Below are 18,298 nucleotides of genomic sequence, written 5' to 3' on the forward strand. Positions count from 1 at the left end.
ATGGAAGACTGAATTGCAAGCAATACAAATCAGTAGATTTAACTAAGTGTCAACAATCAATCCCATTTCCTTGTAGTCAGGCCTTGAACCTGTCCATGCTTTGGGCCCTGAATGTCTTCATGGATGGATGAGGGAGAATTTTAGAGAGCAGCAGCGATTATTTTCTCTGCAATTCCCAATTCTTTAAAATCTGGTCAAAGTCCACAACCACTAGAATGTAAATTGAGCACTTGGCTCACCTTTGCCTATCCCACAATTTTTCCAGTTGTTCTAGTCTAGCAACTACTAAGAGCTATCACAAATGGAAATGGGGTGCTACCTTAGGAAAAAATGTTCTTCCCCTCACTGGACAGCTTGAAGCAGAGGCTGGAGAAACCTCTTTGGGACTATGGCATGGCCAATATGGTCTCCTCCAACTCAAACATTATAACTGTTTCATGTTTTAGTTTCATGTATTTTGGAAAGAAATTATAGCTATGCTTATGGCATATAGGAAAAAAGTCTTATTCTATATACTTCGTTATAGCATTTTTCAAATTGCTGTCTTGCATTACTGAAATCTCTTATTGAACTATTCACCTGTTTGTCTTGGCGCCCAAACTTGGTTGTAAGCATCTTGAGGCCCGGCTCCCTGTCTTACGCTTCTTTTTCCTCCCCACAGTGACTGGGAATCATCAAATAGCTCTTGATTGGATGACAGAGCTGAAAGATGGCAGAGAGCTCTAAGTTAGCTATATTGTCCACATTCTTAAAAAGAAACAAGTATAAAGAAGGTGAGGAGGAACCCATTTGGGCATGAGAAGTGGAGCCCCAAGGAAGCTATTGTTAGTGAAGAGGATAGTCCTGAGATTGGGGTCACACTTTGGGCACTTCTGTTCCAAGGAATGGTAGTGAGCTGAGTGGTACAGCCAGAAGGAAAACTAGAACCTTTCCAAAACTGCCAAGTATATGTAGAGAGACAAAAATTTCAAATAGGACTTTTTGGCAGGAGCAAATACATAAACATAAGCAACATGACAGTCTATGCATCTATTTCCCTGCTGGTTTGAGATTGTATCTTGCCCTGCCACTGAAACAAAGGTAGAGGGCCAAAGAGCACTGAGACTTGAGGCTGGGACACTCAATCCGGGTCTTGTAGGCAACAGTGAGGCCTCTCTTCAATCTCACTAGTCATGTTCCTTCTTTCCTCCTTGATGTTCTAGTGAGCATGGCCAGAAAGAGGAGGGATGAATGCCTAGTCCTCTCTCTCTTACATCCCCAGCAGCAAACAGCTCTCTACTGCCTATATGCCCAACCTTACCTCTCAGCATCAGTTATCTTAAAGCATGGAGCCACTGTCCGACCCACACAGGGAATAGGCCTATGTGATAATGAAGCAGGCACTGGGGGCGAAGGCTCTTAGTGGCTATTTGTGAGGATGGCCTTGGCTATGTTCAACCACTAGAAGAGACACTTATAATGTACATGTAGCTGGATGGGAGACAGGAAGACATGGGGTATGTATGCATGCTCCTTTTACGTTCTAACTCAGAGTGTGTGCTTAAGTAATGATTTGGTAGATGCAGAAGAAAAGAGGGACAAATGCACAAGTTGGGGCCAAAGGTACGGCGTAGTTGGGCATGCTTAATAACAGCAGAAAAATGAAGCACAAAACAAAGAATGGCTTTTGAACTGCAAGCCGGATACAGGGCTCTGCTGGGTTAGCCTCTACCTTTTCTCTTTCCGCCAAAAACACCCTCCCCTTTCTAATCTACCTCATTCATTTCAATCCAATAAGGACTTATTAAACACCTACTATGTGCCAGGAACTGTTCTAGGCCCTGGAAAAACAAAGGCAAAAACAAAAGAACCTCTGAAGGAAGCAACATCCTTCACAGCCTGGCTTCAACCTCTCCTCTTCTGCAACAGTTTTACAGACCACTCTAATAGAGGTAATCCTCCCATCCTCTGAATTCAGGCATTTTTAATACCACTCCTGTGGCACTGTAGGCCCTTTACTGCTATTTTACTTTTTCACACATTTATTTATACCTTAGTTTCCAAACTAGACTCCATGAGGTGCTGGAAAGCAGGTATCCCTTAACCTGTTTTTTGCCTCAATTTCCTCATTTGGAAAATATGGTTGGACTTGATGGCAACTAAGGTGCTCTTCTGGCCTCCAAATCTAGCACCTTCCCTACACCATGCTGTACGGGCACCACAGATCCAGTTACAAAATATCCAAATGTAGTCCCCACTGTGGATAGTTTTTCCTGAAGTAGCTCATGACCCCAGACTCCTTTCTTGGCCTGGGCTTTGTAACCAGGATCCCAAATATTGCCCAAAAGCTTCTCTCTGCAATTCCGGTGAAATTCTGGTTTTTGGTACATTTGAGACAAGGCACAATGTTAAGGACTGAAGCCTACGTCCTTAGAAGTATCATGGGAGGCTTTTATTGATGGAATACTCCCCCCCTAATAGAACAGTAAGTAATATGCACACTGCCTTGGGCAGCACCGTGAAGCTGGGCAGTGACAGCTTCGAATAGCCTGCAGTGTTCAACATTAGTTTAGCCTTAAGTAGGTTGGTTTTAACAGCCAAACGTGCACTGCATTCAGTCTGAACATTAAAAGCACTTTTCAAACTTAATATTACAGAAATGTTAATGACCAGAACCAACTACTGAAGGCAAAAAAGAAAAGTAATTATTTCAACAGATGAAAGGAAACCACAAATGAAGGCTTGTGCCTGAAAAGGGAGCCTATCTCCTTGTAAGGAAATGCCTTTAGTTTAAGACACCATGGAGCTTTTACAGTTATTGTGTCTACATGGGAATTATTTTAATTTTGAAATGTGAATCCTGGAGGTGTTGAAAAAAAGTGCTTTTACTCATTTTTAACTAGTAAGAGATTCATCTTAGAAAAATATTTGGTCTGAAATGAAACAGTGGGTTTCTAAACACCTAACATATAGTTGCTCTCCAATGCTGGTGAATAGGAGTACATCATAATGGCTTGACTTTTAGGGAACAAAATGATAAATGGAAGTCTGATTAGATTCTCATAAAAGACAAAGACCAAGTGTGTTCTGATTGGAGAGCATTAGCCACACAAAAAAGTCTCCTCGCTTATCCTCACTGCTCTTAAGAGATGTCTCCATGGATATTTACAAGTGTTCAAAGGATCAAGAAGAAAAGTAAACTGAAAAAAAGATTACTGACTTGGGCATGTCATTGCCATATTTATAAATAGATAACTAAAGCTCATCAGTAGGTGGTGAAGCAGATTGAGTTCTGGCCTTGCAGTCACAAAGTCCTCAGACATTTACTACCTGTATTACCCTGGGCAAGTCCCTTAACCTATCTGTTTCTCAATTTCTCCATTTTTAAAATGATGGTATGACTTAATGGTCTCCAAGGTCCCTTCAGTTCTAAATCTGTAAGCCCATGAGAATTCCAACCCCCAAATAGCCAATAACCAGCACTGTGCCAGGAGATCAGGAATGACTTCACTTGTGTGTAAGGTGCACGAGCTGAGCCTATGACGTATTAGTGAAATCAAAAGAAATAGATGCCTTTGGACAAATCTGACAGACCTTTTAAGAAGGTATGTTACTTGATCTGTACCTCTGTTCTGAAAGGTACTTCCCCTTATCTCACTTTAAAACTCCTTTCCTTGTCCAGACTCAGAGGTGGAGCACCATTCAGAGAATCTCTTGCCATCCAGGATTAGTAGTTTCACCTGGTATTGATACTAATCAACAAAAGTGGCCCAGCGCTAGCCAAGGAAAGCTATGAGAAGGGTGCACATTCCAGACAAGCACTAAGATACTGAGGCAGGAGATGGAAGGCTAAGAGTTGAGGGGAAAATAAAGAGTTCAGCTGGCCTGGAATATAGAATAGATCAAGTGAAAGGATATGAAATGAGACTAGTGAGGGAGAATCGAGCTAGATAGAAAGAGGCTTGAACTCATAGGAGCAATAAGGAGTACCTGACCAAGGAATTGACATATGGTGGCCATGTGGAAAGTAGATGAGAGTCTGAAACGGTCTAAGCAAGCAGTGATGAGGAAAAGCCAAGGCCAGAGTGAGTCCACATTCTTATGGAGGGTACCTCAAAAATACTATATAACTTTGAGGAAATCAGTTAAGATCCTTGGGCCACAGTTTGCTCAACTAACATAATGAGGGGGTAGGTTTAGAATCTTAGTTTGAGATCATCTTTAAGCATTGGTTCCTTTCAACTCTACTATCCTCTTTTATTAAAAGAATTCCTGGCAGAAATAAAGCAAGAGTCTTTCAAAAGTTGAAAAAATTATATAACAAATGAAATGAATATGGTATGTGAATGTACTGTGATACACTGAGTCATCAGAAAGGACACAAAAGATGGTTTCAGAGAAACCTCGGAAGACTTGTATGAACTGATGCAAAGAGAAGTGATCAGAACCAGGAGAAACTCCTTTTTTGCATCTCTAAGGCACTGTTAAGGATTCAGTGTCTGTAAAACCCTGTCACAGCTGTAGAAGATACAAAGTTTAGAATGAGTACTTTCCCAGCCCTCCTGAAATTTATAATCTAATAGTGGGGCATGTGTAACTACATCTATTGTTGAAATAATTCCATAAGATTGCTTCTGTCTTCTGTAACAAGCATTTGGTAAACTCTTTCTGGCAAGATGCTGGAGAAGTCCTGAATATATCACTTCAGGTCAATCAGCCAGCCTCAGAGGGGTGGGCTGTGGCCTTTCCAGAGAGGTACAGCACTCTGTGCAGTACAAGAAACACACATTCTATATGGGTAGGGGAAGGATATGACATATATATGTATATGTGTGTATATTATATATGTTGTATCCTTCCCCTACCTATATAGAATGTGTGTGTATATCTCAAGGTTGCATTCCTTGTATATTATAGGTATATACAAAATAAATAGAAGCTAGCTGGGGGGCAGGGAGTAGAAGCCAGGGAATCAGGAAAGACTTCATGTACACATAAGATGGCACATGAGCGGAGTCTCAAAGGAAGCTAGAAGTTCCTAGATGTGGAGAGGGTATATCTGAAAGTCTTGGGTATTTACTCTCTGCTGGAATTGGGCTAAAAACAGAAATGAGGGCAATGAAAATCTAAAAAACCCTTCCACCAAGTTGAGAGACAATGGTCTGAGGGAAAAGGTGCTGATTTTGCAGTTGGCCAATATGGTTTCGAGCCCTAGTCCTGCCACTTGGTACCTATGTGAGGGTGGACAAACCATTTATCTTCTCTGCACCTCAGTTTCCTCATCTGTAAAATGAGTGCTTTTGACTAGGTGATTTCTAAAGGCCCCATCCCACTCTCAGTCTTTGGTCCTACCTAGTCCAGTTTGTTCCTCCCAATCATTTTAAAACACACAGCCTCACAACTTAGACACATGGGGACATAGAGGCAAAGCATCTAAGACATATACAGAAGTAGGTCAGTGGGCTTCTGGGTGCCCAGGGACAGACCCATCACTCTCAGTGCTATTGAGCAGAGTGGACGTTTTGCTACAGAGAATGTGAATTGTGGCCCTTCCACAAAAGCAGCAGCGTCATGAGAAAACTTGGGCTGCTGCTTTTGTAAACGTTGCATTTTCAATATTATAGTGTCAGTCTTCATTCACTCTGTGACAGGGCTGTCAATCAAGCTGCAATCTAGTTTTATAAGACTTTAAACAAAGATCAAGGCAGTGATACTGCTGAGTTCACATTATCTTCCCCAAGATAAGGACTTACAGGTTTTCCTCTGACCACATCAATATTAACTTTGCACTACCCTTCCAGAGCAAATAAAAACATAACCACTTTGGCATCCCTGATGGGCAGTGAACCCACAATTTCTACCTGTGCCCACTAAAATGGAACAAGAGGACTCAGAGCCTGCTTGCTCTCTGTCTTCAAATGCTTTACACGCTCTTTTTGCTAACAAGAGTTTGGCTAGACTTGAGGCAGCATTATTCTGCTTCTGCCTTGAACCCAATGGCAAATGAAAGGCATCCAGAATCAATTTCAAGAAGCTAATAAAATCAGCAGGGGAGAGGGGTAGAAATGTGCCTTTCACCACTTCAGTTGAGGAAGCCAGGCTGAAGAAGCAACCTAGATTTCTCTTCCTTTTTCCAAAGTCTGTGCCGATGAGGGCAGTGAAAAACGTGATAGGAGGGGAAATCACTCAAGTGTGGGGCTCAAATGCAGATTTCAGAATAACTGTTTTGAATGTTGTGAAGATCCAGGCTTAACAGTACCAGAGCTTAGTCAGCTGAGGATGAGGCAGTGGCATGGTTTCCACGGATGGCTTCATTTGGGCTGTCACTCAAGGGGCATTTTGGGAGCAGCAACAGGCTACAGAAGTACTAGGCACCTCTGGCAACGAAAGAATTGATGATATGCAAAGCGCAACAAAAAATACCTGCCGTCAAGGAGTTTACATTCACCTGGGGGTGGTGGGAGTGGTGCAACATGGGAAACTGTGAGATGGGCAAGGCGCACTGGATGAAGTCCAAATTCTACCTTGGACTTTAGGCCCTTCACCACATCTGAGTTCCAGTTCCCTCATCTGTGAAACGGGGATAACAACAGGACCTGCCTCTAGGGAGGTTCAAAGAGAGAATATATGAGAAAGTCCTTGCAAATCACAAAGCGCTAGATCAGTGTTGGCTATTTTTTATGGGAAAAGGGATACTGAAAGCTATAGGGATTGAGGAAAGCTTCCCAGTGGAGGTGATGGAGGTGAAGAAAGGGGACTGCTGTCAAAGTGGCATGTCTGCATTTAATGTTGGGTCTCTGGGAGAACTCCCAAGTATTTCTTTTCCTTCTACTGTTGTAGCATTTTTTGCTCCTAAAAATCTCTGATTCTGATTCAAAGTTGATCCTGCTTGGTGACTGGTATCTGGTATTTTTTTTTTCCTTGTTGCTTTTTTTTAAATGCAAACCAGTGATATCCAAGAACCTTTGCCACATGAGCTGAGGCCATCACAATTATAGCTTTCTTGTAGGTGATCCAGTGCTGGACTTGGAATCTGGAGGGTTAGATGTTGAAATCTGGCCCTGCAATTACCAGCTGTGTGACAAAGGCCAAGTCATATTTCCTTCTCAGAGCATGTTTCCTCATTGGAAGAGTAGGAATAATACTACTTCTAGTGTCTACCTCTGGATTGTCCTGAGGCTTACATGACACAAAATACGTAAGGTTCTATTTGAATGTCCAAATGGAAGCTCCCTGAGCTCAAGCACCGTTGTGTTGTTTTGTTTTGTCTCTGTAGCCCCAGGCCCTACCACACTGCCTGGCACAGAGGAGCTTAATATTGAGCAAAAAAAAGTGACCCAGAGGGGAAGAGGCTTCATTTTCTGTCCATCGTGACACTGTTTAAAACAAAACAACATGCCTGTATGATTGATTCCAACTAAGCAAAGTAATACTTTAATACTCAGAATCAAATAGGATGAGTCACTTCACCATCACGTTCTACTCCTAAGTCGCTTTTCACTTCTATCACCAATCTAAGTTTGAGCTTGAGATTTATTCCTCTTAAAAAATAAAAAATATATAAAATAAAATAAACAGAGACAGAGGCAAACTGATGGAAATGGGCTGATTTTGACAAGTAGATTCAGACCACCTCCTCTATCTATACAGCCTAAGCAATTTTTACAAGAGGAGAAACATCCAGGCAAGCAGTGGTTTCATTCCCAGCTCCCTACAAATGAAATCCACCCCTTAATTTAAGCATATGTGAGCATATTTCAATGTTTTTAATGTTTTTCTTAGAATGTATATGGAAACCTGAGAAACTTGATAAACAACAAGGACTTTGGGGGGGCCATCATTACTGATCCTCAGATTCCTCAAGCTGTACAACCTTTCTTTTCAAAGCTCTTATCGCTAATTATAGTGTTCTTAAGAAAAAAATCCATTTATCACCTTAGAAATACTTCATGTGATCAAAAGCTGTACAGTGATGCTTTGCGTACAGCAGCAGATTACCACTGACTACCCATGCCTATGGGAGGTACAGTGTAACATGGAGAATCCCAAACCTAGGGCAAGTCCCTCCCTCCTTAGGAGCCTTTGGTATTGGCTTTGAAATGCATGGAGTGGGATTTTAGGGGCTTCCCTTTCCTCTCATTTTGTTTACTGTATTAGAATTTACTTGAAATCACAGAGCAAAGGAATGGGCTTGGAGACTTTGATTCACATACATTAACACTGTTATCACCTTTCTTGAAATTCTCCACTTAGGATCCCGGTACAAGTGAAAGATCGTTTTTCTTTATCCTTGCTTTGCTGTATTTCACTTGAAGTGGAGGGGACACAGAAGGGTGGTTTTTAAATGATGCCTAGCCCAAATACATTAGTAACATTAGAGGAAGAAATACTGGGTCCAGCCAACCAAATAACCACCCCTCTTACCATCCAAAATGGGCCAACAAGACATAGGAGTTTCAGCCTCAGTAGGAGTGTTTTCCCCCCTAATAATTTAATTCCCCAGCCAGTTAAAACCCTTAATGTAACCATAATTAGTACAGAAAATACTAGGCACTATTTGTGTGAGTATCAAGGTTGGTAATTTCTTAACACACATTACTTCCACTGAACCCCAGGATCACCCTCTGGGGGTCTCCCAGGGAGGTACTAGGCATTTGCATGGACTTGGAATGTAGTCTCTTGGCCTTTCCGAATCCTTACCTGCCTTCACAGGTTAGCTCAGCTGCCACCTCCTCCAAGGGCCTTCCCTGCTCTCATTCTCCATGACTGATTCAGCCTCTCTCCCCCTCCAAATTACTTTGTTTTAATTTAACTGTTGTGTTCCTAAGCGCCAAGCCCAACTCCCAAACTAAATGTAAAATTTCTTGAGGGTCAGGCAGAGGCTGCCTAGTTTATCTCTGCTTTCCTACCCTTTCTAGGTGGTTAATATTACCTGAAGTGCGTGTTTCACAGGGTTGTGAGGATTGAATGAGATCATTTTTTTAATCCGGCATTTCTCTACACTTTAAGGCAGGGCTGTCCAACCTTAGGTTTCTATTGAAACAATAGATTTTGTTTTGTTAAACAATATTTTGATTTGCCCTTTTAGTGAGAGCTCTGTGGTTTACTAAAAGCATTTATGTAAATTTCTACGCTTATAGGCGGGCCACATAAATCCCACTGCGGCCCCCATGGGCTGCATTTTGGACAGCCCTGCTAAGGGTTTGCAAATCACTTTATGAAACATTATCTCATTTGATCTTTCCAAAAAGCCCATGAAGTGAGTGCTTGAGATTGTATCCCCATTTGACAGACAAATAAACTGAGGAGCTAAACACAGCTTTCTTTTGACCCCCAAGTCCAGCAGCCCCCTTTCTACTAACTCCACTATCCACTAGAAGAGCTAATCATGATGTAGGCCACTTCTACTTAAGAGCACCTTCCAATTCTGGGAGAAACAAACACATTAGTTCCTCTGGCCATGGGTGTTAGCCCTAGCAAAGCCTTGTTTCTCCCTCTGATTAGAGAGGAGAGATTTCCAAATAAGTCCACTGGTGTGTAATGGAAATCACAAAAAGGGTGCATTAAAATCCCTTTATGACTGTTGTTCTATGTTGATATACTGGTTGGTAAGGCATACCAGCCTGACCTTTCTGCCTAATTAACAGCTCTTAATGGGACATGGTTACAGAATGGGCTGCCTCATGTGTACACATAGACTCTGGTGCCTAAGATAGTGAAAGAATCAAGCAAGAAAAAGATGTGTAGCTTGTGTATGGCGTTGACCTCTTTTCAAAAATAGGTTTACTGTATGAACTTGTTTACCATCTTAGGTAGGGGGAAAGGTAGGAAGGGAGGGAGAAAATTGGGAACTCAATTTATTAACAAATGAAAAAAATTGTCTTTACATGTAATTGGAAAAAATAAAATACTATTTTAAAAAAGAACACTGAATGAATAAAAATAGGTTTAAGAGAAAATGTAGTGTGGTAGCCTGGTGAGATGGCCAGCCTTGAACCTCGAAAGACTTGGGTTCAAGTCTTGCGTTAGAGACTATTAGCTGTGTTACCCTAGGCAAGTCACTTAACTTCCCAGTGCTCCAGGGAGCTCTCTGACACTTCTAACAGTGAAGGAGGTTATCTCTAGCCATGGAATCATAGATCTGGACCTGTTGCAATCCAAGGGACACAGGTCAAGTTTAGAATGCGCTGTCCTAGAGCTTTTGTTCTAGATGTGAAGGAGGGGAAGAGAACCCACAATGAAATTGCAAATGAACAGATCCAGTCACTGAGAAATAGATCTTTAAGAAACAATTTCCCATCATCATGAAAATAGCTACAATTTAGAAAGCACCTCAAGGTTTGCAAAGTAGTTTTCCATATGCTATCTCTTTGGATCCTGATAACAACCCTGGGAGGTGAGTGCTATTATCATCATCCCCATTTTACAGATAAGCAAACAAAGGGGCTGAAAGAGGTTATGCCCAGTGTCATAGAGCTAAGTATCTCAGGTGGATTTGAGCCTGGGTCCTTCTAATTCCAGGTCCAGCTCTCTGTGCCACTTAACTGCCTCCAGGCATCAAGGGGCTGAATCACCATATGGCCATCTTCTCTGTCACACTGACCATGTTATCACCCTAGACCCTTAAAGGCTAAACTCATCTTCCTCTGGTCTAGGTACATTTTAACCCCTGTGGGCACAGAGATTTTGTAATATTACTGGGCTCTTTTATGTGCCTCAGCACTTAGACTCCATCCATCAGAGTGCATCTTCTCATTACATGAGAGGTCAGGACAGTAGATTACCCCATGGCAAGTGGGGACCATGTGATGAGACCTGGAATGACATTCTGTTGACTGGGTACTGAAATGATATAAAACGGTTCTTTGCAAAGTTAAATAGGGTTCATTGGATCATTTAGTATAGGAGCTGATAGGGACCTTTGAGATCTCGTCATGGAAGCCTTCTCTACTTTACAGCTGCGGAAACTGAGGCCTAGACAGAGTATGGGCCTTGCCAGGGTCACCCAGGTACCAATGTGGTGGAGCCGGGTTTCAACTCAGGTGCTCTGATTCCATATCCAGCATTCTTCCCATACAGAATTGATAAATCAATGGTCTTTGCTCACTGGATCATGTTTGTATTGTTCCAAATGGGGAAAAAAGTCTTTGGAAAAGGATTAAGACAAAGAAGTTGTATTACCAAGTTTTTTTAGCTGCACTAAGAGATGTCCTCATAGTTGAAAGTACCATTAGAAAGCAGAACGGCCCAGAAATCGAACTTCAGACAAAAGCGCAAAGAGCCCTGGGTGGGCAGAAATTTAGAACGATTGAAGAAGCATTTCAGAGATGAAGTAGAGCTCTTTCTGTTTACATGGAATACACTTTAAATAAGTTGAATATGGTCTTGTGGACAAACAAAAAGGGAGAGAGTCCTTTGAAAATATTTTTAGGATATTCATTTCCCCCAGCAAACACTATTATTTATCCATTTTGAAAACAGGCCAACTGCTCACAGTTCGAATATACAAATCTTGGCACGTAGCAGAGAAATTAGGAATCTCTCCCATTTTCCAAAACAGTCTTGCCTCTCTTTTACACATTTGTCAAGTCCTTATCTCCAAGCCCATGTGGCATTACTATCTGCTAGCAGAAATCCACAGCCACTCATTCCCATCATTTCTCCAGAGCTGATTTGGTAGCACAGAAAAGGAAGCCTTTATTGCTACCAGATGCTGTTACCTCCTCACCTGCTTGTACATAACACTGAGAGTGGCCTCAAGGGAGCGGGCAACAAGGGCTCGTCCGAATTTTTTCCTCTTTCCTATGCCTGTACTTTGTAGTCACCTTTACATTGTGGTCTCATCTGTCCGGTTTCCAGTGTCTAACCTCATGCTCAAAGATGGCTGTTGGTTTATTTCATCCTATCTTTGGAGTAGGGCCTCCTCTTGTTCTTTAGAGGACATCATACAGGAGGACACGGTTTTGGCTTCCTTCTTCCTGATTAGTACAGATAAAGGGAAAAGACAGAGTCTCTGGGGCTACCTCAATGTTTAATGTAAATATAAAAATACAGCTGTACTCATCTGGATTTGCTTCCTAGGAGAGAGAACCAGAAACAATTAGCCAAACGTTGATCAACAAAGGTTCAAATAGCTGAAGCTTCTCTCATATGAAATGAGAACTTTTTTCAATAGGAATTAGAGTTTGTAGGCCAAAGTCTAGGGCTCAGCCTTACTGCAGTCCAGCCTGGAAATGGGCAGAGTAATGAGTGTGGCAAGAATCTTGCAGTTAACTACCAGAAGGAAGAGAAGAACTGGGAAGGACGACTCAATAGGGATGAACTGTTCCTACTCCTTTGAGGAGCTTCACCAAACCTAATGTATAAAGCTCTTGGGGATCTTGTTCTAAATATTTATGAGACTGTAGATTCCTAACCTCAGAAACTTGCAAGCCATGATCCTGGGTAAGTCACCTAACCTCTCTGATCCTCAGCTGCCTCATCTGTGAAATGGGGTTAATAATATCTACCTACTGAAATGGTAGCTATTATTATTGGACTCAAGGGGATAAAATGTTTAAATAGACCTTGGGCCACTTCATAGGCTCAATTTTCCCTTTTGTAAAGGAAGGTTTATATGTTTGCCAAGGTCTCTTCGGGCTCAGAATTCTATGATCCTCCAAAAGTGACACATTTACTGACACAGGAAACATTCCACCTTTAACAGTTTTGCACCTCGTATCATACCTAAGGTACAACTGTAAAGACCTAAGCCCAGGCTGCTACTTTCAGCCAGGGTACACAGCATGGCATTATGTATACTGCTGCCAAAGCATGAATCCCTCTCCCTGTACCCCCAGCATGTCCCCTGCTTGCCCTGGCTGTTTCCCCAGCTCATCTCTATCTGTTAAGATGCTTCCCTGATCTCTCCTTCCTCTTATTTGCAATTGTTGCTGTGCATGTTTCCTATTTTCTTTTGTTATCTTTTAGTTATCTGTGCACACAGCTCATATGCCTCCCTGAGGGCAAGGGCTCTACAACATCTCTTTGCATCTGTCCCTTTCTCACTCTTCACGTTGCCTTCATCATTGCTCACCAGGACTATTGCCACCGTCTCCTAATCGATCTCCCTGTTTCAAGACGGCTGCCACATTGGCATTCCTAAAACTTATGTCACGGTATGGCAAGGAGCTTCAGTGGCCCCCTATTATCACTAGTATAAGACAAAAACAACACCTTCCACTTTTCCTAATTTGCTTAATGCTGGTGTCTTCCCTCAGTTGATTATCTCCACTCTCTCCTGTCTAGATCTTGTTTGTACATGGTTGTTGGCATGTTGTCTCTCCCATTAGCTCCCTGAGGAAAGGGACTGCCTTTTGCCTTTCTTTTCATCCCCAGCACTTAGCATAGTCCCTGGCACATAGTATGTGCTTAGTAAATGCTTCTTAACTAATTGTGTACAATCTATCCTCTAAACACTTGCCCCCCATTTCTGTCTGGGCTCCCCACATATCTAGAAATCCAGCTTAACATGCTGCTCTGTGCTTAATAGGCACTCAATAAATGTTTGATGATGCCGATCATTCCTGGACAACCTACTCACAGGGCAGCACAGAATCACTGGGGATGTCCATATAACAACAGACCCCAACAAGTGCTTATAAAAACACATGCTGTGTAGGCAGTGAAGATCTTCCAAGATGCTAATTCCCAGTTATCTCACAGCTATTAAGAGATGGATATTTGGGACCAGCCATCTTCATTTCCCCCTTTGGATACTTCTTTACCATTAAATATATCTCCTGGTGTTATTTTACTGGCATGTACATTTACACAAAGAGTTTTAAAAAATCATTTTTTAGCTTCCCCTGTCCTCAAAATCCCTTTCAGTCTATACATGCTTGAGGCTATGAGGCAACCATGTCCAAACTTGAACAGCAACTTCAATCTCTTCCTAAATGCAGTTTGGACCTTTTTTGCCTGGAGGGCAAAATGCCAGGCAGCCCTGAGTCAAGCTGTATGTGCAGGACATCTTACATATCTAGAAGGTTTCCTCTGTCTTTTCAAGAATTGCTTGGCCACCTCCCACGGCCAGAGCTGCTAGCAGGAGAGATTCCACCTTTCATACTGTCCATTTCTCCTATCATTTGTATACATTAAACTACTCAGTGTTTTCGAGGTGGGGGGAGAGAACTCTGTCAAATGTACAAACTAGCACTAGAAACGTGTGTGGAACGGACTCATGTGGCAAAAGAAAACTAAGTGGCTGCTTTTGGAATGGCATGCGAGGAACAAGCTGATCAAAGGAGTCCGGCAGCAATGAAAGGAGTCAGGATAATAACTGGCACTTGGGCTTCTCTATTCACTGCCTTTCAGCCTCTTTTAGGACCTTTGACTCTAGATTTTAATAGCATCTTTCTTTTTTTAATTTGCGTCTCTCTTTACAGCGATGTATGATGGTGAATACCAATGAACACTCATCAACATCCACAGCCACCTACTGGCAGACTCCAAATGCACATGACCCCAGCTTGCTTAAGTTAAGGAAGAGCCACTGCATCTGTCAGAGGCATGCAAGCATCCTGAGGGCAAGGTGCTGTTTTGGTTTTATCTTTGTATGCCCAGGGACTTGCACATAGTAGACACTAAATGAATGTTCACAGAATGAATAACACCAGGTCAGTTCTTTGGTGAGCTTCCAGCAGACTAAGCTAGTGAAACATAGTGAGTTCCCTTTCTGATTTGGGCTAACTTAGAAGCGAACCAACATCAAGGTCAAATGTTAGAACAAAATCCATCTAAAGAAGCTGAGGGTGGATCTGGCTCTGAGGGGAATAATTAGGATTTCCTAAGTTGTCTGTGAAACAAAAAAGCAAAGAAAAATCATGGTCAACAGGAAAACCATAGGTTACATGGGGAAAACTGCCAGGGGGTGGGGGCAGATGACTGGCACATGCTTCCTTCCTGCAGCCTTCCTTTGACCTCCCAGTAGAGCTGCTCCTAGGGCCAGGGTGTCCACTGCTCAAATTAAACAACTGTCCCCACCCACAAAATGGTTTTTGCTTTAGGTAAACCAATACCTAGTTAGAGCTCTAGCTACAAGGCACTAGGGGCAGACACAATTCTTTTCTTAGTGTCTTGGTTGCAGAAGATAGTTGTAAATCAACAGTGGGTATTTTCAACAAAAGAAGGCAAAAGGTAGTAACTTCTTCAGAAATGTTCAGAAAATAGCCTTCTAGCTGCTATCTCCTTGTTCATTCTGAAAACCTACCTCCAGGATTAAAATAGATGATCCATCAGAGGAGCAGTGTCTAGGAAGGTCCCTGCCAAACAGACTGGGCTAGTTTCCCACAACACCCTTGAAAGACAGGGAAGCTGTTTCGGAGACTTAATTAGTCCAGGGGATTAAGGCTGGAGCCATTCGTGGGGCTTCCTGTTTAGCAGTGTCCATGAGAAGTCACAGGAAGCCACATACCTTTTGGACCAGATGTACTTCTATAGGGCTCTTGCATCTACCTGATTAAATGTCTCTGTTATCAGATATCAGTTGGTCTACAAGTATTTCACTTCATTCCAGAACTGAGCCTGAACTACCAAACCAGCGGGAGTTAGGCCTGGCCTGAACCAAAATCTACCAAGTATTGTTTGGGAAAATAAACAAATCATTAGACTCTCTAGTCAAAATGATAAGGAAATCTAAAGGGTGTAGAGTTCCTCTGAAGTAGGGAAGCTTGGATATCATCTGATACCCGTAACATGATTATCCAATGGGAGAAATTCCTTCAATCTCTTAGCAGTGTTAAAAGAAAAGACCAATTCCTACTTCCAATGCTTGAAGGAGCTGCGATTTTATCATTGTGGGCATTCCCTTTGCCAACACTAGTCATAACCCCTTCTCCCTTCTGAAGAGAGTTTTCATGAGTTACTATAGTTAAAAACAGTGAGCACCAGTCCTCTACTGCCAAGTGTCACTATTTTTAGCTACACTGATTCTTGGACAGCAGACATGTGGGCCTATCATCAGAACCAGACTTAAATCCTTTCTACCTTAACAGAACTCAACAGAGTTTAGCTTGGCTGTCATAACCTTCCAGGACCACAGCCATGCCCCGTGAGGCATCAGAGTGTCTCATTATCTTCTGATGAAGCTCAGGGAATTGAGTTTCCAGAAAACTCTTCTCTATATGTTACACCCAGGCAGTCAGAAGTGATGTTCCTTGTCCTTTAATATGAAGGGGATGAGGCTTGGACCCAAGGGATTCTTAATTTTTGTGTCCTACTATCACACAGTGAGTGTCCAGGGCAGAATACTGGGGGCTGCAGACTACTGCATCTGTCTCTTCTCCCAGGTACTCTCCTCCCTACAGCCAGCTCACCAGAGGCTGTGGATATTGTTTATGTATCCATTCCCTTCTTTTCTTTTTTCATTTGCATGGTTATTTGCTGTTTGTGAAATTATTCATAAATCCACAGGTCTAGAGCTAGAAGTAACTGTAGAGAAGAGGGAAAATGCCTCACTGTCTTCACATCTATGTCCCTTGTTTCTGATTTATTTGCAGTTTTTCTCTGTTCTTTACTGCCTTCACTTCTACTTTCTCCTCTTTAATCTGAATAATTACATCTGCTTATCACCAGTGGCATTGTCTCTGTTAGGATTGGGTCATATTTGCTAAGGTGGCATGGTGAAGATGAATGACATTATTAATGAGCTAATTCAGAGGTAAAGCGACTAAAATCTATTCTTGTCATAGAGGTGCCCGACAATTTTTGCATATTGCCTCTTCGCAGGCATACCATATGACTGCCTTAGGTGTGTACATCAGACAGATATATGTATGCCAGAGGGCAATGGTGTTTGAAAGCATTTGACTTCTTGTTGCCTGTTGCTCTGAGTTACCATAAGAAATTCTCATACTGCAGGAATTTCTAGAAATGCTGTTGTGCCACTAAGAGCAAGAGGCAACGTGGTAGAGTGGACAGACACTTATCTGGCTGGCCTTCGAGTTGGGAAGACTTGCATTCAGCTCTTACTTCTAGAATACATAAGTCACACAACCTAATTCTCTGCATCTGTATCAACTTTTTTAAGACTGTAAGTTATGGACATAGGGATCCATTTGCATTAGTGAGGGAAGTTTTCACACCAATGAAGTCAATGCCTACACTTACTACGTAAGTAATAAGTATTTTATACTTACTACGTAAGTATAAAAAAAAAATTTACCACAGACCTATGTGAATGTACAGGTGTATATACATATAGGCACCAAATGAATGAACAGAATGCATGCGTACCCAGTATGGTCCATGTGTCTAGCTTAGACTTGGTCTATTAGCATTGCCCAAACATGGGAAATCATTAAACACCATTCAAAACTAATGGAAATGTCAACACATTGAAAGACTCTATTAGCAATGCAAATATTGAGTTGCCTGCATTTTTAATATTTTCCCTGTTATAATAAGCACAAACCAAACAACTCTAGATTTCCTTAAGTCTATCCATTTAAAGAGAGCCAATCACTGAGCTTTTCTAATTCAGAATGACTTAACAAGTGCCCCACGTTGGGGCCCGAAGCCAAATCCTTGCCCCCAAACTTACTACCTGGGTGACTTTGGGGAAGTGATCTAACCTCCCTAGGCCTTCTAATCAGTAACGTGAGAGGGCTGGATTGGACTAGGTCAGAGTTGTCTAACCTGTGATCTACGAACTTTTCCAAAAAAATTTTGGTATTTTGCCAATTTAAAAAAAATCGGTTTCCTTTGTAATCCTTTGTATTTTATTGTAGGCATTTAAAAACATGATTCTGAAAAGGGGTCCATAAGTTTCCCCAGCATGACTCCTCAAGGGGCCCATGACATCAAAACCATCAAGATCTCCATCTTGGAGATTCCTCTCAGCACAGAAGAACAGCATTACTTTCTGTCAGTGATATTTTTTATTGACTTTCAATACTATGAGCTCCTTCATTTTTATCAGCTACAATGCAATGCTACCCCAAGCTCTGGTTATCAAAGCTGCATTCCTTTGAGGCACACGTGAATGATACAAATCTTTGGCTTCTGAGTCAACAGCCTAAGGAAAGCCTAACAATAAATATAGCTTGACTTTAGGTTCAAATTTTTTTAAGGAAAGTGAAATTTTGTCATCTCAAGTCATGACAGAGGCAGGTCAGAGACATTAAAAATGTCATGGGCAAGTCTATTGGTACCAGCTATTTTGAATTAAACGCAAAAATCAAATGAACAAAATCCACAACTACAAACAAAAGTCCAAGGAGGTGTTTTTTTTGAAAAGAGAGCCCACTTTGGTTGTCCTGGACAGGAAATGGTCATAGTA

The 18,298-nt window shown here is 41.9% G+C and overlaps 1 protein-coding gene across 1 annotated transcript in view; it reads right to left on the reverse strand.

The window, feature by feature from the left end:
- The window catches only part of DACH2 (dachshund family transcription factor 2), a 208,796-nt gene that overhangs the window by 47,939 nt on the left and 142,559 nt on the right, over positions 1–18,298 (reverse strand). The window contains exon 7 of the mRNA XM_036740067.1: positions 580–702. Coding sequence (XP_036595962.1) covers positions 580–702 — 123 coding nt within the window. The remainder of the gene's footprint in view (positions 1–579; positions 703–18,298) is intronic.

This window comes from Trichosurus vulpecula, chromosome X (assembly GCF_011100635.1).
Source record: "Trichosurus vulpecula isolate mTriVul1 chromosome X, mTriVul1.pri, whole genome shotgun sequence".
NCBI classification, from domain to species: Eukaryota; Metazoa; Chordata; class Mammalia; order Diprotodontia; family Phalangeridae; genus Trichosurus; species Trichosurus vulpecula.